This window comes from Festucalex cinctus, chromosome 2, assembly GCF_051991245.1.
Source record: "Festucalex cinctus isolate MCC-2025b chromosome 2, RoL_Fcin_1.0, whole genome shotgun sequence".
Classification (NCBI taxonomy): Eukaryota; Metazoa; Chordata; class Actinopteri; order Syngnathiformes; family Syngnathidae; genus Festucalex; species Festucalex cinctus.
In genome coordinates this window covers 13,813,570-13,837,032 of record NC_135412.1, presented here as the reverse complement: position 1 = coordinate 13,837,032, position 23,463 = coordinate 13,813,570, and the positions used below count along the sequence as shown (strand labels likewise).

General features: G+C 39.9%; 1 protein-coding gene across 1 annotated transcript; it reads right to left on the bottom strand.

Moving 5' to 3' along the window:
• Positions 1 to 562: 562 nt before the first annotated feature.
• Positions 563 to 23,463, bottom strand: LOC144013793 (dihydropyridine-sensitive L-type skeletal muscle calcium channel subunit alpha-1-like). The gene is made up of 45 exons (XM_077513004.1): positions 23,005 to 23,463; positions 21,572 to 21,677; positions 18,974 to 19,113; positions 18,756 to 18,889; positions 17,800 to 17,952; positions 17,509 to 17,714; positions 17,143 to 17,246; positions 16,909 to 17,054; positions 16,610 to 16,691; positions 16,375 to 16,535; positions 16,065 to 16,290; positions 14,782 to 14,989; positions 14,587 to 14,707; positions 14,396 to 14,510; positions 14,211 to 14,310; positions 14,055 to 14,124; positions 13,768 to 13,900; positions 13,555 to 13,684; positions 13,412 to 13,471; positions 12,734 to 12,840; positions 12,496 to 12,583; positions 12,311 to 12,418; positions 12,174 to 12,226; positions 11,939 to 12,085; positions 11,658 to 11,859; positions 11,417 to 11,575; positions 9,597 to 9,707; positions 9,427 to 9,510; positions 8,854 to 8,901; positions 6,482 to 6,508; positions 6,282 to 6,407; positions 6,123 to 6,188; positions 5,963 to 6,054; positions 5,731 to 5,890; positions 5,511 to 5,638; positions 5,296 to 5,392; positions 3,942 to 4,044; positions 3,770 to 3,871; positions 3,575 to 3,708; positions 3,365 to 3,490; positions 2,942 to 3,150; positions 2,792 to 2,856; positions 2,043 to 2,089; positions 1,916 to 1,966; positions 563 to 1,832 (listed from the first exon to the last, which is right to left on the bottom strand). Exons 1-45 carry the CDS (start codon positions 23,187 to 23,189, stop codon positions 1,593 to 1,595), a joined length of 5,460 nt encoding a protein of 1,819 aa, XP_077369130.1. The 5' UTR covers positions 23,190 to 23,463; the 3' UTR covers positions 563 to 1,592.

The window sequence follows — 23,463 nt, the reverse complement described above, 5'->3', positions numbered from 1 at the left end:
TACAACGAGAAACTTCTGCAGGGGGCAGCAGCGTCCAAGCAAACTCACAATTCCCATGCCAACTTACTGGGCAAACAAAAATAGCGTAAATCCTGCTACAAAATGTAGCTTGAACAGTCACTCAGCAGTGTTGTCACAGCAGTGTCACTTTGGCTCCGCTTGCAGTAAGATAAAAAATAAAGACCATCATAGAGAATTTAGCATATAAAGTGGGGGGGGATTTCTGCCCAAATTTGTTCAACCGGAATAATAAATTAAACCTCAATAAAAATCAAGACAAATACCTCAGGGAAATGTGTCACTAGTTGAGCTTTGAGCTAATTCCAGAAATAATGTTGCTGAATTGCATTTGCAGACAAGTACATGTATGTGCCTGCCTAACCAGAATATGGGCTAATTCTATACTTGGAAAGTTGATTGTTTTCATTCACAATCAAATAGTGGAACAATATTTTCTCTAGAAGTCTGCTAACAACATAGTGTGTAAAAAAAAAAACTTAAAAAAAAAACCCTAAGCTATTAACACATAAAAAGAGTCACAGAAAGTATTTCTTCACCAAAGAAAGAGCACACCCTTTAATTGGTATTGTACAGCATTTGTCTTCAGTCCCCCAAAGTGAACTTGTTTCTTATAATGTCAAGACAGTGACAGACTGTATTACCAAAAAAATAAAATTAAATACCTTCCAGATAATGAAGCCTCCTTTGAATTTGTCAGAGAGGTCATGAACAATACTGTGGCATAATTTGGAGTTTTACCAAAACATTCATGAAAACTGCCAAAAAGTCAACAAAACTTGGAGTTGAAAACTTTGTAAATCATGGATAATTAATTTTTAAAAGCATATTTTTTTTCTCACCTTCTGCCCTGTGTCAATGTCTGAATTGTGAACCTATCAAATGAATGATCTTAAAGTAGGTGCTTTAAAAAAAAAAAAAAAAAAAGTCAGATTACTACAGATTGCTCTTTGTTAAGGTTCAAATATGCTGTAAAGATAAGATTCAGCTGCTTTTTAGTGCAGGGGTGGCTTTATTCTAATGGGATACAGGGCCGGACCACACCAAAATATTGCAAAAATAAAAAAATCTGAAACTATTTGCCTTATCAGTTTGGACATCCCTAGTTTAGAACTTTGTTAACTGTTTACAGGGAGGCAGTATGATAATATAATAATACACCTCTGACAATGTCACTCAGGAGTATTGTTGAAAGAGCAGAATATTTTTTAAAATAACATGAACAGTTTGTATATTAAACCTGATTTCCTCATCCAGGTGATTTAATCAATGGCAATTGGCTGCCATTAAAACCAACCAAGGCATATTATTGCAGCAAATAAAGACACGATTTCGGTCTTTTGGCTGGCTTTTTCTCCAGTTGTCATAAAAGAGACTGAAACACAGCAGAGAGTCATTGGGCATGGTCGTGACCACTTCAAGTTCTGAGAAAATATTAACTTCCGCTTTAATTAGACCTAATACGTCTTTAAGAAGTTGTTTAGTCTCAACCACATTTGACTTGAAGCCTTTTCAGGATGGAGCCACCTTAAAAAAAAAAAAAAAACTCACGTGATAACATGTGCATCATGTCTCTAAACGTTGGAGTCGGCCTCAGGCTGTTCCGTGCTGTGTTGACCATGAGCGGAGGGAGTTGTGGGAACAGGACGTCTCTTCCTCCTCACAGCCGGGTCGGGCCGCTCCGTCTGCTGCGGCGGTTCGGCGGAGGTGCGAGGAGGCGCGTGGACGCGCCGACTCTTCTTGAGGATAGCCCGAGCCGCGCCCTCTATGTCCTCGATTGTTGCGTGCGCGTCGTCGGACATCTCATTTTTGGCCTGGGGGAGATTAAGGAAGATTTTCTGTGAAAGCTGTTAACAGGTGACTGACGATGGTGAATGGAAAGCTTCTCGCCACTTACTTCGTGATCAGCAGAATTTGGACTCTCGCTGCGTCTCGGTTCGTAGGGGAACTGTGGAGGAAAGAGTTTTTTTTCCTTTTCAGATGCTCATATACTTCATGCTGCATACATGGGTCGGCCATGTTACCTGTGTCCTGTCTGTTCTCACTGTGAAGTCCCAAGTTCGGAGGTTGTCTAAATGGGTGAAAATACCAAATTTCATTTTATGTCTATTTACACTACTAAAGTAAAATTTCAGGATGAACCTAAAATGCACTATAAAATTTTCAGGTGGACTCAATTTGACCTTCGGTAACCTTTTGAATGCATAAACAAGTGTTCAATACAGTATCTCAGTACATTTTTGCACAACTTTGAGAGAGGAATGGCAAAAAAAAAGGGTTTTTTTTCGTTTTTTTTGTTTTTGTTTTTTTTTGCCCGTTTCCGCTAGTGGATGTTTTTTTTTTTCCTTTTTTTGGAAGATTTTTTTCCACTAGTATTAAAAAAAAACTAAAAAACTAAAATAAAAACTGGCATAAATGTAGTAAAAAAAAAAAAAAAAAAAGAGAGAAAAAATAGATAAGACCAAAAAAACAAAACAAAAATCTAAATCTCTTTTTATTTAAAAAAGAACCTTATTATTATTATTATTATTATTATTATTATTATTATTATTATTTGTGTATTTATTTATTTTTTAGTTTGGAAAGATTTTTCCACTAGTATTAAAACCAAACAAACAAACAAAAAAACTGGCTTCTGACCTAAAAAAAAAACATGAAAAAACCCACTAGGCTCCAGACAAAAAAACAAACAAAACTGGCATAAATGTAGTAAAAAACAGAAAGAATAAGTGCAAGTGATGAAATCTGCAGACTGTTTGTTTGTGGTCCGTACCTGTCTCTGCATCCTCATTGGGATTGTCGGACTCTTCAGGACTGCCTTCTCTTTGCAATGTCAACCTGAAAGACAGCAAGATGCTTTTCATCATCTACAATATGTCCACAGTCGGTGTGACTCATCTCATCTGAGGCCGACGTCGCTCACTCTGCAAAGGCGTTATTGTTGGTGTTGCTTTTGGGGACCGGTGTGGGTTGAAAGTCTGTGATGGAATCCACGGCAGGGGAGATGAGCGCCGACTCTGGTTGGTTTTCCAAGAATTTGAGGGGCCTCTGGTTGGTCATATGAGGGGGCGGAGCGTTGGCGTTCTCAACTGCGAACGGCTCTACCCGATTCCCAAACAAGCCGTGTGTACGCTGGCAATACAATATAAACACTATCAATCAAAACTTTACTATGAAAATAAGCAATTTTTTTTTTTTAAGAAAAGCTCAGGGAATTCCTAAAAATGTTCAGGGCTCACTATAAATCATCCCAAAAGAAGCAGTTTTAGGTGAAATTGCAATTTTCTGTTCTATAGTTGTACTTCCTATTAGGTACCATCCAGATTGTTATAATATTTTCTCTCACCTGGTAAATGTGCTCCTCTCCAGCCTCCTCCATGGCTCTGTCCATTTCTTCCTCATTATGCAGGTCTCCAGAAATAGCCCTGTGCATTTCTGCAGTCACTTCATCGTCGATACTCCTGAGACCCGCCTGCAGGATAAATAAGAGGAGGCGTGATGAAAAAAGAACCTTCTAGATCCAATGAACTGCTTTCAAGGGAAAGTGCTTACTCACCTGGATCTCGGGGCCAGAGGCGCTCTTCTTGGTTGGCCGGTATCCGTAGTACTCTTCTTGGCGCTTCAGGAACTTTCGTAAATGATCCTGGAGTAGGAAAGTGGCGTAGAATTTTCCCACGGTGACCTCATCATCTGGAAATCAAGACGCGGTCAGTCTCAGGAAAAGGTCACGGGGTTCCGATGGCGCACTTACCGCCAATTGGAGGGATGACCTGATCCAGCAGTTTCATGCTTGTGCGCTTCCAGATGGCCTTGATGATCGCTCGAAGCTCCTCGTTGGCCTGCTCGAAGTTTCCTGCTCGGAAGAAATCACGTTATCCACTTCTGTGTGATTAAGACTGCGAAAAAGTCATGATGAGCTCCACCTTCTGTTTTGATCTTAAGTGCAGTCCTGACCAGGGAAAAGAGGGTGGCATTGAAGGTGACGGTGCCATCACTGTTGAGTGGCATATTCATGCCAACCAAGCGCTGCCGACACAAACAAACACAAAAGTTTTGTATCTACAGTCCACACACAAACCATATTTACCAACCATCAAAATGTAATTGTTTATAGTAGTGATATCCGGTTCACCTGTTTTGTACGAGCGGAATCATTTGATTTTGAATATCAGTCGATAAAGAACAAGGTTGTTGTTTTTTTACAGAAGAGTTAACAAAAACTAATGAAAAAAGATAACACAAAAAAAAAATTAACAAAATAAAATAAAAACGAAAATGCTTAAAAAAAACAGAAAAGTAACTGAAACTACACTTTGTTTGCAAACTATAATTACAGTCAAAATGTTTTTCTAATAGTTTTTTTTGTCAATTAATATATTATTCGTGAACTTTTGGGGTTCATTTTAAATGTAGAAGAAAGAATGTTGAAAAGCAATTTTGGAATTACAGTTTATTTACCTGTAATTACACAATAACTAGGGACTTAGTTATTATTATTATTATTATTATTATTTGAATCTCAACAAAAACTCCATGTTGAAAATAATAATAATAATAATAATAATAATAATAATAATAAGAAGAAGAAGAAGAAGAAGAAGAAGAAGAAGAATAAAACCAATACTAAAACTAATAAAAACTAAACAAAAACAAAGAATTAAAAAAACTAATAAAAACTAAAAATAATGCTAAAACAAAATAAAAAAATAAATTAAAACTAATTGAATTTAAAAAACAAAAAGCAAAATGAAATAAAAATAAAGTATAATGAAAAATTCTAAATTATTCTAACCCTAACACAGAGTCTAAACCGATGTCTGGGCAATGCAATAAGATTTTGATTTTGTCTATCGTAATTTTAGATTATAACAAATGAGTGTCTTAATGAAATGTACAATTTAAAACAGCTGTGTAGTTGGTGACTGAGTTCTTGACTCCGGCCATATACAGACTATATTGATTGTACTGTATTGATTAATTGCCTCGTCAAAGGCAACCAGTGGGCCCCAAGTTTGCTTTTGTCCCAAAATGATTCACACACGTTTAGAAAACTTCAAATTGAAAGTAAGTCTATCACATCATAATTGGGAATGTATTTGACTTATTATTAATCATTTTTGCATTGGGCAGTTACAGTAATATATGAATTTTCGTACGGTAATTAACTTCCAATTAAAGAAGTCATATTTCAGACTTTTAAGAACATTTAAAGACCTTACGTTGGTCTTTATTTTCCGTCATCACCTTTGTGCTGTGTAATGTTGTCCATTAGCGTACCTTGCAGGCTGCACGATGAGGGCAGAACTTGCCGAAGCCCAGAGGAGGCTGGATGCGTCTCAGCAGCGTCACCACATCCAGATGTTTAATTCTGCCCCTATGTGATCACACAAACACAAATGCACAGAAACCTGAATGAAAAATTGTGTATGTTCACTCAAAAGGTTAGAGACGGTCAAACAAGTGAATTTTAGGCCCACGTCAACATGGCTTACGTGGCCTCAGGGTCATATTCAGCCCAAATCTTCTTAAACTCATCCAGGTGGTGCGGACCGAGCAGCGACCAATCACGCGTCAGGTAGTCAAAATTGTCCATGATGACAGCGACAAACAGATTGAGGATCTGCAGAATGTGACGACGTTTATTGTCGAATGCTATCTTGTGAAACAACATGCTAATTATAAATGTGTTTTGATTAAAAAAAAAATGCTGACCAGGAAGGCACAGAGACAGTAGAAACTGAGGAAGTAGAAGACGGCAAAGTTGGAGCCGCAGGTGTACTCTTCCCCAGGCTGAAAGTCCGATTTGGGGTCGCACTTCTTCCCGTACATTGAAGCCATCATGACTTCCTCCCAACCTTCTCCAGTAGCACATCTGCAGATTGACCACAGAGAGATCGTGACTTGGTTTTCCCCTTTTGTACAAGGACTGTAAGCGAGGACTCACCGGAATAACATGAGAACCGCCTGAGGGAACGTCTGGAAGTTATTGTTGCGGTTGATTTCGGTGCCGTCCACTAAGGCGATCTTTCCGAAAATCTAAAATGTTTTTATAATACTATTAAATTGCCGTTGATGTTGAATAAAAGTTCCACCTGTGACCATACCTGCATCCCAATAACAGCGTAGATGAAGAAGAGCATGACAATGAGCAGAGCCACATGGGGAAGAGCCTGAAGACAGAAACAAGACAACGGTTTAGTTGGGTTGGTCACTGGTGGAAGCAATGAATGCGAGGATGTCCTCAGCGTGAGGCCAATCAGCACCTGGAAGGACTTGATGAAGGTCCACAGCAGGTTTCGGATGCCCTCAGAGCGGTTCAGCAGTTTCACCAGGCGCATGACACGGAAGAGTCGGAAAAAAGTGATAGAAACGGAGGCGTTTTCCGAAGCCTGGGAAGAAGAATATTTGGTGTGAATAATTTGATAAGCATAAGAAAAGCAAGAGAAACAGATATGCTGCTTACTGCAATTTCTTGCATGGGATTCGTGTCCTGTAAAATGTAGGAGGAGAAATGATTAAATAGAAAACCAAAACCAAAGTTCATGAAATGAAACATACGAATGGATATGTCATGCATCACAATTGCAAAGTATTGTTAATGTCACAGTATTGCATATTGTCCCATCGGACAATGGCTTCTATATTTGATGTCTTGGTTGCTTGGGAAATTTTGAGAAATTTTTACCTGGAGAATTTTAGTTACTATTAGCTTTTTGAAATAATCATTTGGACACTATCCACAATAATTAATGATAATTAATGGGAATAAAATGAAACTCTAACATGTACAAAAACAACAATTATTTTTTCATAAACAGACATCCATGATACACTAGATACTGTATATACACTGGTGTCAGGCCAAAGCCTTGTACCTCCAAAATTGCCACTTTTCAAGAGACCCCAAAAAAGATGTTTGTTCTACCATTAACATTGCATCATCAGAGAGAGGAAGCCATTTTCAAAACTTTAGAATGGTCAATATTTCGTAAAAATGACACTCACATGTGTGGGGTGACTGAAAGTTTGGCTGTCTGTCGATGACAATTTCTAATCCTGATTAATTCCATGATTTTCATAATTAACTCACAATTAATCATAAATTAATCACACATTATAATTTGTTGTAAATGTACAATGTAAGAACAGTTTTTAATAATTAATTAATTAACATGACAGTGGAAAAAATATGTTTACTTCTGCAAATATATCATAACCCCTTCAGACCCGCATTTTTTCTGCTGGGCAAATTAGTATTAATATTATTATTATTATTATTATTATTATTATTATTATTGAAATGTTTTGGGGGGTTATCACATGTTTTTGTTATATTGGACGCCAGGATAATATGGCCGTAACGTGTTTTAAACTTACCAAGCTTATATGTCACATTTTTAACATGAACATCATGCAAATCAACTTGCGATTGTGATTGATTAGCTAGGATCCAATCATGAACCAGAAGTGTTGAAATCATCCAAATGATGCGTTTTTATTGGTTTAGACACGCAAATATGTCATGTCCACTGCAATCATCTATGGGTCCGAGGGGTTTAAAACATCAAAAATATCTTTTCATTTTTTGATGCAGTAATTGGAAAATCGATTATGGAGTGTAAGACTATAGCCTACATTCAACATAAAGAGGTCAAGAACTAAGATTAAGATATTTTTTATAAGTAAAATTTTGTAAATTCCCAGCATATTCCCATTATTTCTGAAAAATGTCCGTGTATTCTCAGGGAACATTTCTAATTTTCTGTAATTTTTAAACCCTACTTACAGCCTGAGGGATATCTGCAACCTGTCTCATGCACAATGTACACACATTTTTTGGGGTTGAATTTCTATTATTGCATCTTTAACTCAAATCAAATGCTGACTACCAGAAATTCAAATTTGTCCTCTGTAGTGGACCTTTTTAAGCCTGAAAATCTCCCACCCAGTAAATATGATTGAATTCACTCCTTTTGTGCTCTATAGAGGACATTCAGAACCTTCCAATGATACCAAATGTGTAGGGGTGGAGCTTTGCTACCTTTGATTGCTTCATAAAAGAAAATGGCTTCCCTCAGTGCAAGCACTTTTTAGGGAAGAGGAAAAGTAATTGTATAACACTTTTTATTGAACAAATTTAGGCTTTAAATGTTGTTAGCACGTTTTCTATAAGACTCTTAAGAACATATTAAAGTTTTGTTTTAATTATTTGAACTGTATTTTAGCCTAGCATTTAACTTTTAAAAAATGTCCTCTGTAGTGGACACATCATAGCTTACAAATAAAAACTTCATTTTTTTTTTTTTTTCAAAAATTTCTTTTGCAGTATTCCAGTTACTTCACAAATATTGGAGAATATCAAAATAAACATGATTGGACAATATTTTTTTCCTGGTAGTCAGGAGGATAAACCGCCGCGAAAATGAGATGCTGCATCTCAAGCAGATATCCTTAAAAACAATAAACAATATACAGAAATATGCAATTAATTTGGTGACAATAAACTGATACAAACACAAAACATGACATCACACCGAGCTTGACAACTGAAGGTTCAGTAGAGTTTAGTAGTGATGATGTTGAGAGGTGATGAAGTGAAGATTTGTGAAGTCAACAGTCTCAAAATTGGGCTACTTTAAACTGGTTTGGCAAATTAGTGTGTCCAGCTGGCTGAATGCCTGGTGCACTTTAGAGTTCTTTGTAAGATTCTGCTATTTGTTTCTAAATCTCAAAATCTATAAATACAGTTGAGTTAGAAGAGAACTTCAACATACAATACACGACGAGTGCTTCCCACGGCACAGCACGCTCATGCGGCAGTGATGAGATATTTACAGCACAGCCTTGGAGACAGTACAGTCCTCCACTGGCAGCTAGGGCGCTCTGTGAATGATAGACAGATGACAAGTAAGACATCATGGTTGTGTTGCGAGGAAAAAGACAACAAAACAAAGTAGCACACAAGGAAGGGGTGTTGAAAAGCGAGAAAAGGCGTGTGCGGCAACTGAATCTGCTCAAAAGCGTGAGGAGAAGGCGGTGAAAATCTGCAACCTGCAGAAATTGCCATTGTGCAACATCAATACAGTGGTAGGTAAAAAAAAAAAAAAATCAGCACTGTGCTCACTTTAATATGCACACATGGGCATTCCAAATGAAGGAGAATTGTGGGAATAATGAGAGTGTTTTGGTGACAGGTGACAGGCAGAAATGCCAACAACATTACTGACCACATTCTGTGAACTAGCTGTGCTGGCACCAATCTGGGCCGCGGTAATACGTGTCTGGGTCAGAGCATCGAATACATACAGTCATTTTCAACGCAATGTCAACATTTGCCTGGGATGCTCTTATTCAACACCTGAAATATTACGTGTGATCTAAGGGAAGCAACGAGTTGCATTTACTCACGTCCACTTCACTCAGGATGACGTCAACAACGCTGCCAACGACGATGATGAAGTCAAACACGTTCCAGGGGTCTCCGAAGTAACCCTGCGGAAATGCACGATGAAGCGCAAATGATCGAGTACCACCTGGATCAGATTGGGTAAACTCGCGCATCCCAGAAGAAAGCTGACCTTTGCTTTGAAGGCCATGAGCTTGAGAATCATCTCCACGGTGAAGAGCACAGTGAAGATCAAGTTGAGAATGTCCGACAGCTTGGTCACGTGGTCGGACTGGTCACAGTGCTGTTGCGCAAAGGATAGTGAGCATCCGAAATGACTAAAATAACATTTTGTTACAGGAAGTAGTCGATGCATCTGGTCTGGAAAATATTGGAGTTGTTTTTGTGTCATTTAGATGGAAATGTCACATGACAGTGGCACAAACGTACACATGAAAGCATACAATTACGGCATCATTTATTATCATTATTAATTATATAGTTTGGAAATAAGAAATAAGGAAAATAGTTTGTGCAACTATCGTTCCAGTTGTTTTAATAAGGAAAAAAGTGGATGCAATTTTTAATTTGGTCAGTCATTCTCAACTGTTGTCAAACTGCGACCCACATTTTCCTATTGTCACAACCCACTTTTATAATGTTAATAATAATAATACTATTAATAATAATAATAATAATAATAATAATAATAATAATAATAATAACACGTATTGTCCAAAAATAGTCATTAAAAATACGTGTAGTGTATATTGTATTTTAAACATACTACTCAACTACACATGCTTACAAAGTTCCTTTCAGAGCAAGAAACTGAGGATAAACATGATAATTGCATGCACAAAAAAAGAATAACGTTAAAAAATAACCCCCCAAAATATGTCAACTTTTCACAAAATGTATTTACTACCTTGGCAAAGTTGGCACTGATCACTAATACGCTAACACAGTAGTGAAGTCATACTTGCAGTAAATATCTGTATGAAAAACATTTGGAGCCATAAAAATATACAGTATAAAAAAACAATAAATACTGAATGTGATTTCCTATATCACAACACTGCTAAAATATAGACTTACCCCTTTCATACCTAAAACATGGTGAGGACTTCCAGTAATTTATTATTATTATTATTATTATTATTTTTAAATCACGTATCCATGAACCACCCATAATGAGTCTGCAACCCACTTTTTGGTCCTGAACCATCATTTGAGAATCACTGCTGTAGATTATGTTAGAAGTTTCAATGATGCAACACGGAATGTTGCAAATGATAGAAATTATCACTAGTGTCAGGCCAAAACATTTTGCCTCCAAAATTGTCACTTTTCAGGAGACCTAAGAAAAGACATGTTTGTTCAACCATTAACTTTGCAAAATCAAAGATAGCAGACTACTTTCAACACTTTTGATTAGTCAGTAATTTGTAAAAATTACTTAAAAAATACATATATATATATATTTTTTTTAAATATATAAAAACTGCCAAATTGTGACTTGTGATTTGCTCTCATTAACATCACAAACAAAACTTCATCTTTTAACACGTTTTGTGTCATCTCCAGTTAGATGGGGAAAATCCACTTTAACTCAAAATGTGGTAAAAGTTATGAATTATTTTCAGTGCTGAATGCCTTCAAGAGAACCAATAAACTAGATTTCACCTTCCCAATAAATAAATAAATAAATGAGCTACTCAAATAAAAACTTTATCTGTTTTAATATTTGTTATCACTGCCATCTGTTGTTTTTGTCTTTATGTACAGCACATTATTGCTAATGAATTCACAAATAATGAGTGTCCTACATTTTGTTGTTCCTTTAAAATTAACGAGCTCCGGGAGCATTCCTTCCGGAAGGCTGTTCCACATACATCAATTAAATCGTCTTTTGATTTTGGAAAACAAATACTCTCATAATGAGCAACACTGACTATTATCGACTTCTCATTTCTGCTTGTAGGTTTCGCAATACAAACTTAACTGACCTACCTGCATCCCCAGACACAAAGTGTTGAGCATAATGAGGAAGAACATGAGGTACTCAAAGTAGGAGGAGGTGACGATATACCAAACCCGGTATTGGTACGGGTTTTTGGGGATGTAGCACCTCAGCGGTCGAGCCTTCAAGGCGTACTGGACACACTGGCGCTAAAGGGAATAGACAGGTTGAAAGAATGTTATGACACGTCATCAGATCGCACAACTCTTGTCCAAATGAGTCTCGCTGCACCTGGTTCTTGTCCAGCTCACAGTCCTTGTACTCTTCCTCGCCTTGCTCCTGGAAAGTGACGATGACAAAGCCCACAAAGATGTTCATCATGAAGAAGGCGATGAGGATGATGTAGATGATGAAGAAGATGGAGACGTCCACGCGGTTGTTGAAGACGGGCCCCATGTCTTCTTCGTCTGAGTCGATGGCTCGATACAAGAGTCTGGGAAGAAGTAAAGTGTCAGAAGTTGTCGACTTGCTGCCATTTGATATCCACAGCACATAAAAGTGTGAAAACTTACTTTGGCCAGCCCTCAAATGTGGAAACGGTAAAGAGAGCCAGCATGCCGTAGAGCACATTGTCAAAGTTGAAGTCATTGTTCAGCCATTCCCGTTTCGCCACCACTTCGTCCTGCAGAGAATTCTCGATGTGTTTCACGAAGAATCCCCTGAGAGCAGATATGCACCATTTACAACATTTACCGTCAAAAACTGCATATGCGTGCGTTTCTAAAGCGAAAAGATGGTTTGCCTTACTGGCATTCCTCTTCTGTTATTTTGGACGAGTCCGTGCAGCTATAGAATTTCCCCTAACGTAAAGAGAACAGGAGGAAAATGATACATGTTGTATGTTGCAAATATATTTAGCATTAATAGTCTGCAGTATCACCAACCTTGAAAAGTTGCACTCCTATGCAGGCAAACATGAAATTTAGCAGCATGGTGACCAGGACGATGTTTCCGATAGTTTTGATGGCCACAAAGACACACTGGACCACGTGCTGTACGTGGAGACAAATGATAAGTAATCGAGAAAAGCTCCAGTGGAGACTGAATTGTAGCTACATTATGTGCAAACCTTTAAGCCTTTCGCTCGATTGATAGCCCTGAGAGGCCTCAGTACCCTCAGCACCCTGAGAATCTTCACAACCGAGATAGCACTGGACCTGAACACAACAAATTATACAAGCACTTCTACATAATTTATGCTCAAGCCAAATTGGGGAAAACAACAACGACACTTTAGAGATTCCATTGCTGATGTGGACATTAAAAAAGAAAGAAATACATAAATAAATGAAGAGATAAATACTCACTCCATGCCCATTGAGAGTAGAGACACTCCAACCACAATCAGATCCAGGATGTTGAAGGAGTTGCGACAGAATGAGCCCTCGTGCATGAATGCTCCATAAACTGTCATCTGTCATAGAGATCAATTGTGCAATTAAAGGGCACAAAACTATAACTGACGAAAACATAACTCTCATTTGATGGAAATACGGTACAAGATTTATCTTATTATCCGTGGTTCCAGGCGTCCACCACCCAGCTAGCATTATCATTCTTTACTCGTCCCATCATCTGTGAATCCATAATTCCGTCCGTCCGTCCATCCATCCATCCATCCATCCATCCATCCATCCATCTGTCAACATTTCCATCCATCCATCCATCCATCTACCCAGGTGTCCAACCATCCATTTAAATCCATCCATCCATCCATCCATCCATCCATCCATCCATCCATCCACATTTCCATCCATCCATCCGTCCACATTTCCATCCATCCATCCATCCATCCATCCTTCCTTCCTTCTTCCTCCCTTCCTCCCTTCCTTCCTTCCTTCCTTCCTTCCTTCCTTCCTTCAACCACCATTCCATCTATCCATCTACTATACCCTTGAATCAATTATTCTATCCATCCATGTTTGCCCCCTTCCATTTGTTCGCCAAGCTTGTTTTAGCTACTTATGTTTGCCATTCCCATTTACCTTCAGTACAATCTCAATGGTGAACACAGTTGTGAAGACAATGTCAGCATAGGCCAAAATCTGTGGGACAAGATGTAGAAACCATGTAAAGTTGGTTGGACAGGTTAAGCAACGTTTTAACATTAGAACATAATGATTGGCACCTGGTTTCGATAAGAATTGGGATCAATGGGGTCCTCGGCTGCCAGGGAGATGGAGGACAGCAGGATGAAGAGCAGGATAAGATTAGTAAAAGAGGAGGCGTTGATGATCTTGTAGCACAGTTTACGAAATCTGGGCAACAGTGAATAGAATAAGAGCACACACATAATCAAACGTGCACAAAAAGCTGGCAAATATGTATGTCTGCCACCAACTTGTTTTGTGGGCCGAAGATGAAAAAAGAGCTGGCTTCGGGCAAAGGAACAGCTTCCTCCTTCAACTGCAGGTCGGCCATGGGTCGCGGCCGGGGACTGATGGGGATTTCAGGCTCCTCCTCCTCATCATCACCTTGAAGGTAGAAGAAAGAAATGTGCATACAGCCCAATACAAGACAAAGTTTCTCTGCTGTCAACTGAGTAATGATGTGTTAGTATACTGCCCAAATCAGCTACAGTTTTTAAAACGTTTCTTAGAAGAATAAACTAGAAAGATTTGAGTTTACCTGGGAAGTCTGCAGGGGGGAACGGATCTTTCACTTCATTGACATTGGACTCAAACTCATCGACTTTGAGCTGATGAAAAGAACATGTTCACAAATAATTACATGTGATTATTGCTGCTATAGGAAGTTAATATATGTGTTTGTATGTTGATGAACCTTGGCTGTCGTCGGCATGCCCTCCATCTTGGCTCTCTGCTCAGCAAGTTTCTTCGAGATCCTCTCCCTCTCCTCATCTGTCTTGTCGGGCATTTTGGCCCTACGGACAGGAAGTTCAGATGTGATGATTGAGTGCAGGTTATCGTCGAAACTTTTTTTGCCATGTCGATTATTTATTGATTCACCGTAGCAATTTCCTCCTCAACTTCTCCTCGGCCTTTTCTTTCTGAGCCGAGGTCAGACTCTCAGCCTCTGCAAGGTTGTCGACCGCGATGGCCAAGAAGACGTTGAGTAGAATGTCTGGTTAGACTGAGTTCAGGAAAACAAAAATGATTGCCACGTTCACACATCTCACAGTGAGTTCATGATAGGATACAGTTTCCACAGACGAAGAGGACGATGAAGTAGATGGCAACCAGAATGCCAGGGAAAACTGGTCCGCCATAGGCCATGATGCCATTGTTCATGATGGCGGTCCACTCCTCCCCTGTTAAGATCTGGGAGACATCGGAGGCTTATAGACTCTGAATATGTTGGACTTGATGCATTGAGGTCTCAGGAAACACCGCACCTGGAAAACACTAATGAGGGCCTGAGGAAAGTTGTCAAAGTTGCTTCGTCTGGGTGTGTTGTCAGGAAAGTTGAATTTGCCCCCAAACACTTGCATGCCAAGTAGTGAGAAGATGACGATGAAGAGGAAGAGGAGGAGGAGCAGGGAGGCGATGGAGCGGACAGAGTTGAGCAGGGAAGCTACAAGGTTACTCAGAGAGGTCCAATACCTGCAAGAATGAGACAAAATGATAGACCACTGCGCTAAGGTTCATTGTAACCTTACTGTGATGTATGAAAAAAAATGGATTATGAGAAATATAATTATTCAATAGGAGAAAAAAAAACAGTAAAATATACCTGTATATTACCTCATTCAATGTATTTGCAATTTGGGTATTTGCAAAGCAGAGTTCCCTATATTGTCAGACGTTTTACATTTTGAATATTTCAAGACTTGTTTCAAAATCACGAAACACACGTTGTATCGCCTACCATGGCACAAACTCTGTTTATACCAAACATTTACATACTCTTTTCCATTGTGACGTGCCTACACTTGTCTCATGTCCAAAATGTCCAACATCAACCCTAATCTTTACCATTCTACTGAAAATCTGTGTTGATTTCAAATCTAGAACAATCAACGCCTCCATCTAGAGGCCTCTTCTAGTCATTATAGTGATTTATAGACCAGAATTTCAACGACAAGATGGACGAGACCCTAAATCATGGCTATCATTGAAAGATGTACTTGACAAATAAAAACGTTGATGGCAGTAAACGGTTTGATTCCAGTTATCGAATATAAACTTACAAAGCAGTGAGTTAATTGTTTGGTTTTTTTTTTTAAACTTTTCTGCAATGAAGGCAAGCTGGAAAGGCAATAATGTCATCAAGTCATGGTATCTCCTCATCACATTTAATCTGATAAAGTAACTCAAACTGATTTTTGACAATGTTGGGAGTAACATAGAGTAATATCGATCAAAGGTTATGTCAAATTATCCCTGTTAAAATCTCCCTTAATTATTTTATTTTCACTTATTAGAGTTTTTTTGGGGTCCAAAAATTGACTGGAGAGAAATGAGATTATGTGGCTAAAAGAATTTTTTTAATTGAAAAGTGAAATGAAAATTGCTAAATAAAAAAAAGTGACATGTTAATAGTGCAATACAATTTAGCAGGAAAAAAATGCAATAAAGTATAAATAATTACATGGATGGATGGTGGATAGATAAAAAAAATACAGGGAAATATAATATGTTACATGTTGAGGCAGTACAACTTTTTGGTTTGACTCACTTTGTAACTTTGAGGATCCTCAGAAGCCGAATACACCTGAGTACAGAGAACCCCAATGGGGTCACCTCTCCCACCGACAACATGATCATCTCCAGAATGCCACAAAGCACCACGAAGAAGTCAAAACGGTTGAACAGCGACATGAAATACGCCCTGGGACCCAGAGCGTACATTTTCACAAACATCTCGATGACAAAGAGCACCAGGAGGACACGGCTTGCCACATCTGGTGACAGACAGGAGAAAGAAGAAAATGAATCAAGCTGGGAGGTGACGTTTGTTTCAAATGCCATATTCATGATTATTGAACCTTGAACTGTCGTGAGCATAGCGGGCTGGTGGTGGTGCTCTGTCGCTATGGTCAGCGTGTTGAGGAGGACGAGGAACATCACCAGCCAGTAAAAAGTTCTGGTCTTCACGTAAACCAGACACTTCATCCTGAAGAAGCGGTTCCAACGACGAGCCAAGCGACTGAAAATGAAAACAATGTCAATTACTGTTGCACATCAACACGCGCACATGCACAGTCACGGGAGCACGCTCACTAGTAGTACACCACTCGACTCTTGCCTTCCAGGTCGTACAGGCTGTCAGTGTCAGAATCCCCACTGGTCAAAGGCAGCAGACCTGGAAAGGGAATGAATTAGAATTAGAAAAGAATTAGCTAGAATTAGCATCCATCCATCGCTAGCTGGCTTTTTTTCCATTCCATGTTGCCAGTTCTGAGAGTTACTTTGTGTCTCTATTTTACTGTGGAAAAGTGCTATAAATAAAGCATAATGCATATTGTATACAAAACAGTTACACACAAATTTCTAGGTCATTTTCATTCAATTCACTTTACCTTTACCCTCTCTGTCAGCATCCAGGACCTCAGCGTGGGTGATCCACTCCATGTAGCCGTGCAGATCCTCATCCAGCTGCTGACGCTCCCGCAACTTCTGGAACTCACCTCGGGATCTGGCTTTCTCACGCTCTTTGGTAAACTCTCTGAGCAGACAGCAAACGTTTTAATTTGCAATCATGTCGAGAAAAACCATGAAATGAAGTCACTGTATTATGTGCTGAGTCAGCGTACCCACTGAGCACGCCCAGAACCAAATTGAGCACAAAGAAGGAGCCCACAAGAATGAGAGGAACAAAGTAGACCCAAGGCCATTCATTTCCTATGGCATCGTTGATCTGAAAGACATCACACATATTTACAACTTGACTACAGTGAAATGATTTCCAACCACTGTGTCATTTAAAGACCCGAAAAAATTCAGAGATATACTCTGTCGAGAACTCTGTTGTACTTAATTGTTGAGATATATTCACATTTAGCAGATTTTCATTGTTCCACTTTTCCTGATTTTGGGGCGTGACTAAAACCAGGCCCAGTCAATCAAGATTGGTAAACACTGTTGTAGTGGATCAACACATCATAGGGGCGATCACAAACCCAGTAGAGAACTTTAGTCCATCCCTCCATCGTGATACACTGGTAGACCGTAAGCATGGCGAAGCCGATGTTGTCAAAGTGGGTGATGCCATTATTGGGACCTTCCCAGCCCGGCCGACACTCGGAGCCGTTAATCATGCAGCGCCGTCCGTTGCCAGCCTGAGCGCAGGGTGCGGGCATCTCTCCCTCTGCTGTTGAATATATGTCTGCAGGCCAACAAGTGGAAGAAGCAATGTGTTAAGTCATCACAATGTGAACTGCTGAATTGTCCAAACATGCATATCCATGTACTTGTGCCCGTATAGTAGCAGGTTTTATGCATTTTGCACTTGAAGAGCTCCAGTCCCATGATGGCGTAAATGGTGACCAATAAGAAGACCAGCAGGGCGATGTGCAGCAAAGGAAGCATGGCTTTGAGGATGGAGTTCATCACCACCTGCAGGCCTGGATGCAAACAAAGTGAGTGAGTGAGTGAGTGAGTGAGTGAGTGAGTGAGTTAATCAGTGAGAGTTAAAGAGTTAGAGTTAGAGTGAATTAGTGAGTCAGAGTTAGTTAGAGAGTTCGTTAGTGAGTGAGTGAGTGAGTGAGTGAGTGAGTGAGAGAGAGTTAAAGAGTGAGAGTTAGAGTGAGTTAGTGAGTCAGAGTTAGTTAGTGTTAGTGAGTGACTGTTAGTGAGTGTTAGTGAGTGAGTGGGGGTTAGTGAGTGAGTGAGTGAGTGAGTGAGTGAGTGAGTGAGTGAGAGTTAGAGAGTGAGTTAATGAGTGAGAGTTAAAGAGAGAGTTAGAGTGAATTAGTGAGTCAGAGTTAGCTAGAGAGTTAGAGTTAGTGAGCGAGTGAGCGAGTGAGCGAGTGAGTGAGTGAGTGAGTGAGTGAGTGAGTGAGTCGGCGAGTCAGTGAGTCAGTGAGTGAGAGTTAGAGAGTGAGTTAATGAGTGAGAGTTAAAGAGAGAGTTAGAGTGAATTAGTGAGTCAGAGTTAGTTAGAGAGGGAGAGTTAGTTATTGAGTGACAGTGAGAGTTAGTGAGTGAGAGAGAGAATGAGAGTTAGTTAGTGAGTGAGAGTGAGAGAGTGAGTGAGTGAGTGAGTGAGTGAGTGAGTGAGTGAGTGAGTGAGTGAGTGAGTGAGTGAGTGAGTGAGAGAGAGAGAGAGAGAGAGAGAGAGAGAGAGAGAGAGAGAGAGAGAGAGAGAGAAGGTTGTCTTCATATAGAATCAAACGTAAGAAACTTTCAGGGGAGAACAACTTCTTACTGGGGACTCCAGAGACAAGGCGCAGGGGACGCAGAACCCTGAAGGCTCTGAGTGCCTTCATGTCGAAGCCCCCTCCTTTCTCCATTGGCACCCCTGCTATCGTGTTGATGGTATCCAAGGCAAAGGTGACGAGACTGGAGGAGGTCATCAGCCATGCAGTGAGTCTGTCGTGTTGATGACGTCACTCACTCTACAGTCTGTCAAATATAGCCGCTTACCCCATGAAGACGATGACAAAATCCAGTATGTTCCAGCAGTTCCGTAAATATGCACCTTCGTGGAACACAAACCCATATGCAACTATCTTCAGAAAGCACTCTAATGTGAAGATGATCAAGAAGATGTACTCCAGACTCTCCTGCAGAAAGAAATATTATGAAATGGTCTTCTGGTTCAAACATGTCAGTTTTAAGAGCATTCTACAGATATTATTATTATTCAGGCATGTGCACAGATCGACCCCTAGTGGTGCTCCAGCACCAGACACATTTTATTTTTTTAAATTAATAATTTTGGCTTGCACAGCTGTGCACGTCCGTTAAAGGGATCTCATTCCGCCATTTTCAGCTGTATGAATAGCCTATAATATTTTGTCTATAATTAATGTGATAACTTCATTATTTTTCGTGTACAATTTAATACCTTTAAAAACAAATTTTTGCCACCTGCTGTTGTCTCATGCTCAGGAAACAGGTAACAACCAATCACTGCTTACCTGTTTTCTGGGTTTGGTCATGTTAAGTTAGCAAACCGAGCCATGACTATTGGAGGTTCAGGTTAAATACATGCATACAAAAAAACATCCATCCATCCATCCATCCATCTTCTTGACCACCTCATAAGGGTGGCGGGGGGTGCTGGAGCCTATCTCAGCTGGCTTTGGGCAGTAGGTGGGGTACACCCTGGACTGGTTGCCAGCCAATCACAGCATACAAAAAAACTAAACATTAAATTTAACGTGTGTAAATAACTTTAGTTGTTGTTGTTGTTTTTAACAAACTGCTCCCAAAAGAGACTGCGCTGCATTGTTGCTATTCAATTTGCTGACTTTTTCCATATCCTCTCCATGATTATGTATTATTCCTTTCGAGAACACATCACTGTCACATTGTCTTTTCATTTGACAGGACGACTAATGATTGCCACATTATGGCAGCCGCTCTGACGTATCTTGAGGAGGAGCCAGGTCCAGACACAAACACCAGTGTTACGAACAGACGGAAAATTCTACCTCTGTACTTTGAAAACAACTGTTCCTGAAAGTATTTTATTAAGTATTGTAATTATATTCATTTACAGTAAATGCTTTGATTGCATGGCACCAGCTGGTTGTTGAACCAGTCAATGAGGTAAATGAATTTGTACTGTTTGTATAATATAAATATAAGATCAATCCTCAGATGCCATGCCCATTAAAAACATTTAAAGAAAAGAAAGAAAAAAAACTATAAATTGTCCATTTTTAAATAAGGTTGGCACACTGTTTGTATAACCTCACCACACATCCATGGTAGAAGCTATTTTTATAGTTCTCCTGAGTCATTTTGGTTTGTGCATGCAGATCTACTCAGAGCAAGCGCATATGTCGTGAACTAGAGCAGCTCTTGTTACCTCCCTCACTTTGGAGGAATGATGATTTGGAAGGAGGCTGATGTGTAACAAGGAGACAGTTAGTTTGGCCAAATGGGTCAATCCATTATAAATCCAAGATTAGTTTAAAGTCATTTATGTATTGTGATATCCATTTGGGAGCGTGTCAGAAATGGCAAGCGACTGCTGGCTGCGAGATCCATGTGTTGACACCTGTGCGTGGATGCCTGGTTTCCATGAGACACAACAGCCTTGAGCTGTGCCTCATCAATAGCGTAACACATACTGCTGTCAACATTGAAGATTTACACACACCAATGCAATGTCAACATACAGCTGCAGTGTGATTTGATAGAATCAATTGGCAATGTTGTCATTGATGGGAAGTAAAGTAACGTTGCCTTGAGATATGAGTAATCTGACATATCCCGAGCCATTGTTCAGACCATTTTTTGCTTCAAATTGGTGATATGAGCGCTGCATGGACAGTGAACTCAACTCAGCTCAATTCACTCTGAAAACAAGCAGCAGTTTGGCAGGAACTGAATAATTTTTTTTAATTTTTATTTTTCTATCCGTTTATTGCCCATCCTAGTTTAAGCTTACTTCAAAATTTACCATGAAAAGAATTGTAAATTGTATTTGTCGAACCACACAAGCCAACTAGCTGAACGTTCACTACTGATCTGAATATATGACTGGACAGCTGATAAGACAATAAGACTCTAGAAGTTGCAAGGCCGCCATTTTGCTACTCCCAAGAAACGTTTCTCGGCATATTATCGAAATTGGAGTAGATTTGAGACAGTACTTGGTAGAAACAGCATGATTTGATGTTTTAAATTTGTTAAACATAAACAAGAGTACTTCAGACATTTTACAACTTGCCTTAAATGCATGTATAAATTATATGCTTCGCTTAATGATGTTTACAGGCTTGCATGGGCCAGTCATTCGTTCAGGTCAGTGAATGTTAACACACAAAGCAAAACGCCATAGACTTGTTAAAAAAAGAAAGAAAGAAAAAAAAACTATGGCTGAGCAGATTCTCAGTCATCCAGGTCATAGTAATCCACAAAGGTTGTGTATATAGTGTATATATGAGATATTGCAAACAAAAGTACATCCAAAGTACTGTATACTGATGTTAGTGTGTGGACTTTAATTCCATTTGAGCCTTGACTGGCTCACTGAAGAGTCCCGACTGACATATCACTCTTACTTACCAAATTGGTATTGGTGTTATTACTATCTTCTTCAGGCATGGGCAGGAACACGGCCAGGGCTACACAGTTTACAAAGATGGTCAATAAGATGATGATCTCAAAGGTTCTGGATGAAGATGCAGCTCAGGATTATTACACATGGATGATGGGAAATCCACTTGATCCCAAAAGAAATAAGAACAGATTGACATGCCATGTCCATCTTGTTGAAATATATTGCACTGGCTGTCATATAAGACATTAACAAAATGATTAAAGATGAGTATTGTGGTGTCCCGCAGGGCAGGTGCAGCAGCAAAGTATCATGTGGCTGGTGAATAGTGTGTAAACAGATTCCTCTCTAATTCATGTAAAGAGCTGCACCATTTTATGTGCTCCATCATGAGTCAGGAGACCCTGCTCCACACTAAATGGAATATCTGCCTGTATGTTATCTCATTCCCACCCATAGGGGGCTCAGTAAGAGAATTCCCCTGCCAGCTCAGCATCATGTCCACCCTGTGATGCAGCAGGACAGCTGCAGGGCCCAAGAATATGTCCAAAGCAGCAAACCGCGCACACACGTGAAAATGAGTAGGGCTCTTTTTCCATATTTGTCACAGACTGTATGATCTTTCTTCAGCAAAAGTTCAAAGTGTTTTTATTTTATTTTATTTTATTTTTTTTTATGCAAAGTTGCTCCTCCACCTGTGGCCTACATGTGCTGCAGGGCGACATACCAATGTGATTATACTTGTGCACTAAAACGTGCCCATGACTCGGTTGATCATGTGGCGACAAATGGGAATGGAACGTGAATTTTACAATTCCATAACAGGGTCAATGTTTACAATCTGTGTTGGCCCTTTCTTTCTGGGTTAACGTTTCCAAATAATGCAAAATATTGCATACACAGTAATAAATCCTAAATGATCAGTAGTGATTATTTTTTTAACTTGATATTACTAGAAACAAAAAAACAAGTTCAAATATTTAGCTAGCTATCCATTCTTCTGAATAGTAAAGGTGTCAGCTGTAAACACAGCAATTAATGTCAGCTAATTCTGTTCTGGATGTTCAACATGTCTAAACCAGGAATGGGCATGTGGCTAAAATAAAAGCAGGAAACTCCCTGCAGGGGCCGCATAAACATCACTCAGCAGCCGGCTGTCTGCCGGTGCACCAAGCCTCACATCATGGAAGCATTTGGGCGCTATTTCCACATTAAACAGTACCTATATGCAGGCTGCCAGGGAATAACAAAAGTCTTTGCACGGCCCAGACCAAAATCAACTGAGATTAAGGAGACGTGGCCAACGCATTGACATCATAGCATACAGCTGGTGCAAAGCAGCTTAATGGCAGCTTTATCAAGTTGCGTAGTTTGAGCACCTCACAGGCTATGCTCTCTATCTTCGGCTCAAAAAATAATAATAATACAATATAAAGGATACTTCCACTCCACAATGTTGATGCAGGCCTTGCGGAAGGGGTTTTTAAGTGTGAAGAAGAAGAGTGATCTGGCAGGTCTTGGGTTGCCCCCCGTGGCCTGCAGCTTCTTCAGCTTCTCCCGCTGCTTCCTCTTCAGCTCCTCTTCATTCATGATGACCGGCTTGGGCGCGTCCGAGTTGGCCGCCATCCTGGAGTGCCCCAACACGTCTTAATCCCGGAGAAATATGTCCGCGGACTGTATAATCCCAATCCGGGGGGTGGAGTGGAACTCCTGGTGGTGTAGAGCTGCACGGTCCGGACCTGATAATCCCGTTTATGCCCCCCTGCGTCCCTCCAACCAGAGCCACAGGCCGCTCCTGGCTGAGGACCTCTGACAGGAAAACCTGTCGGGCCAAGTGGCTGGAAGCACAGTTGGCCCTGCTGGAGGTTAATTTTAGACTGTGAACCAACGACGAGCCATG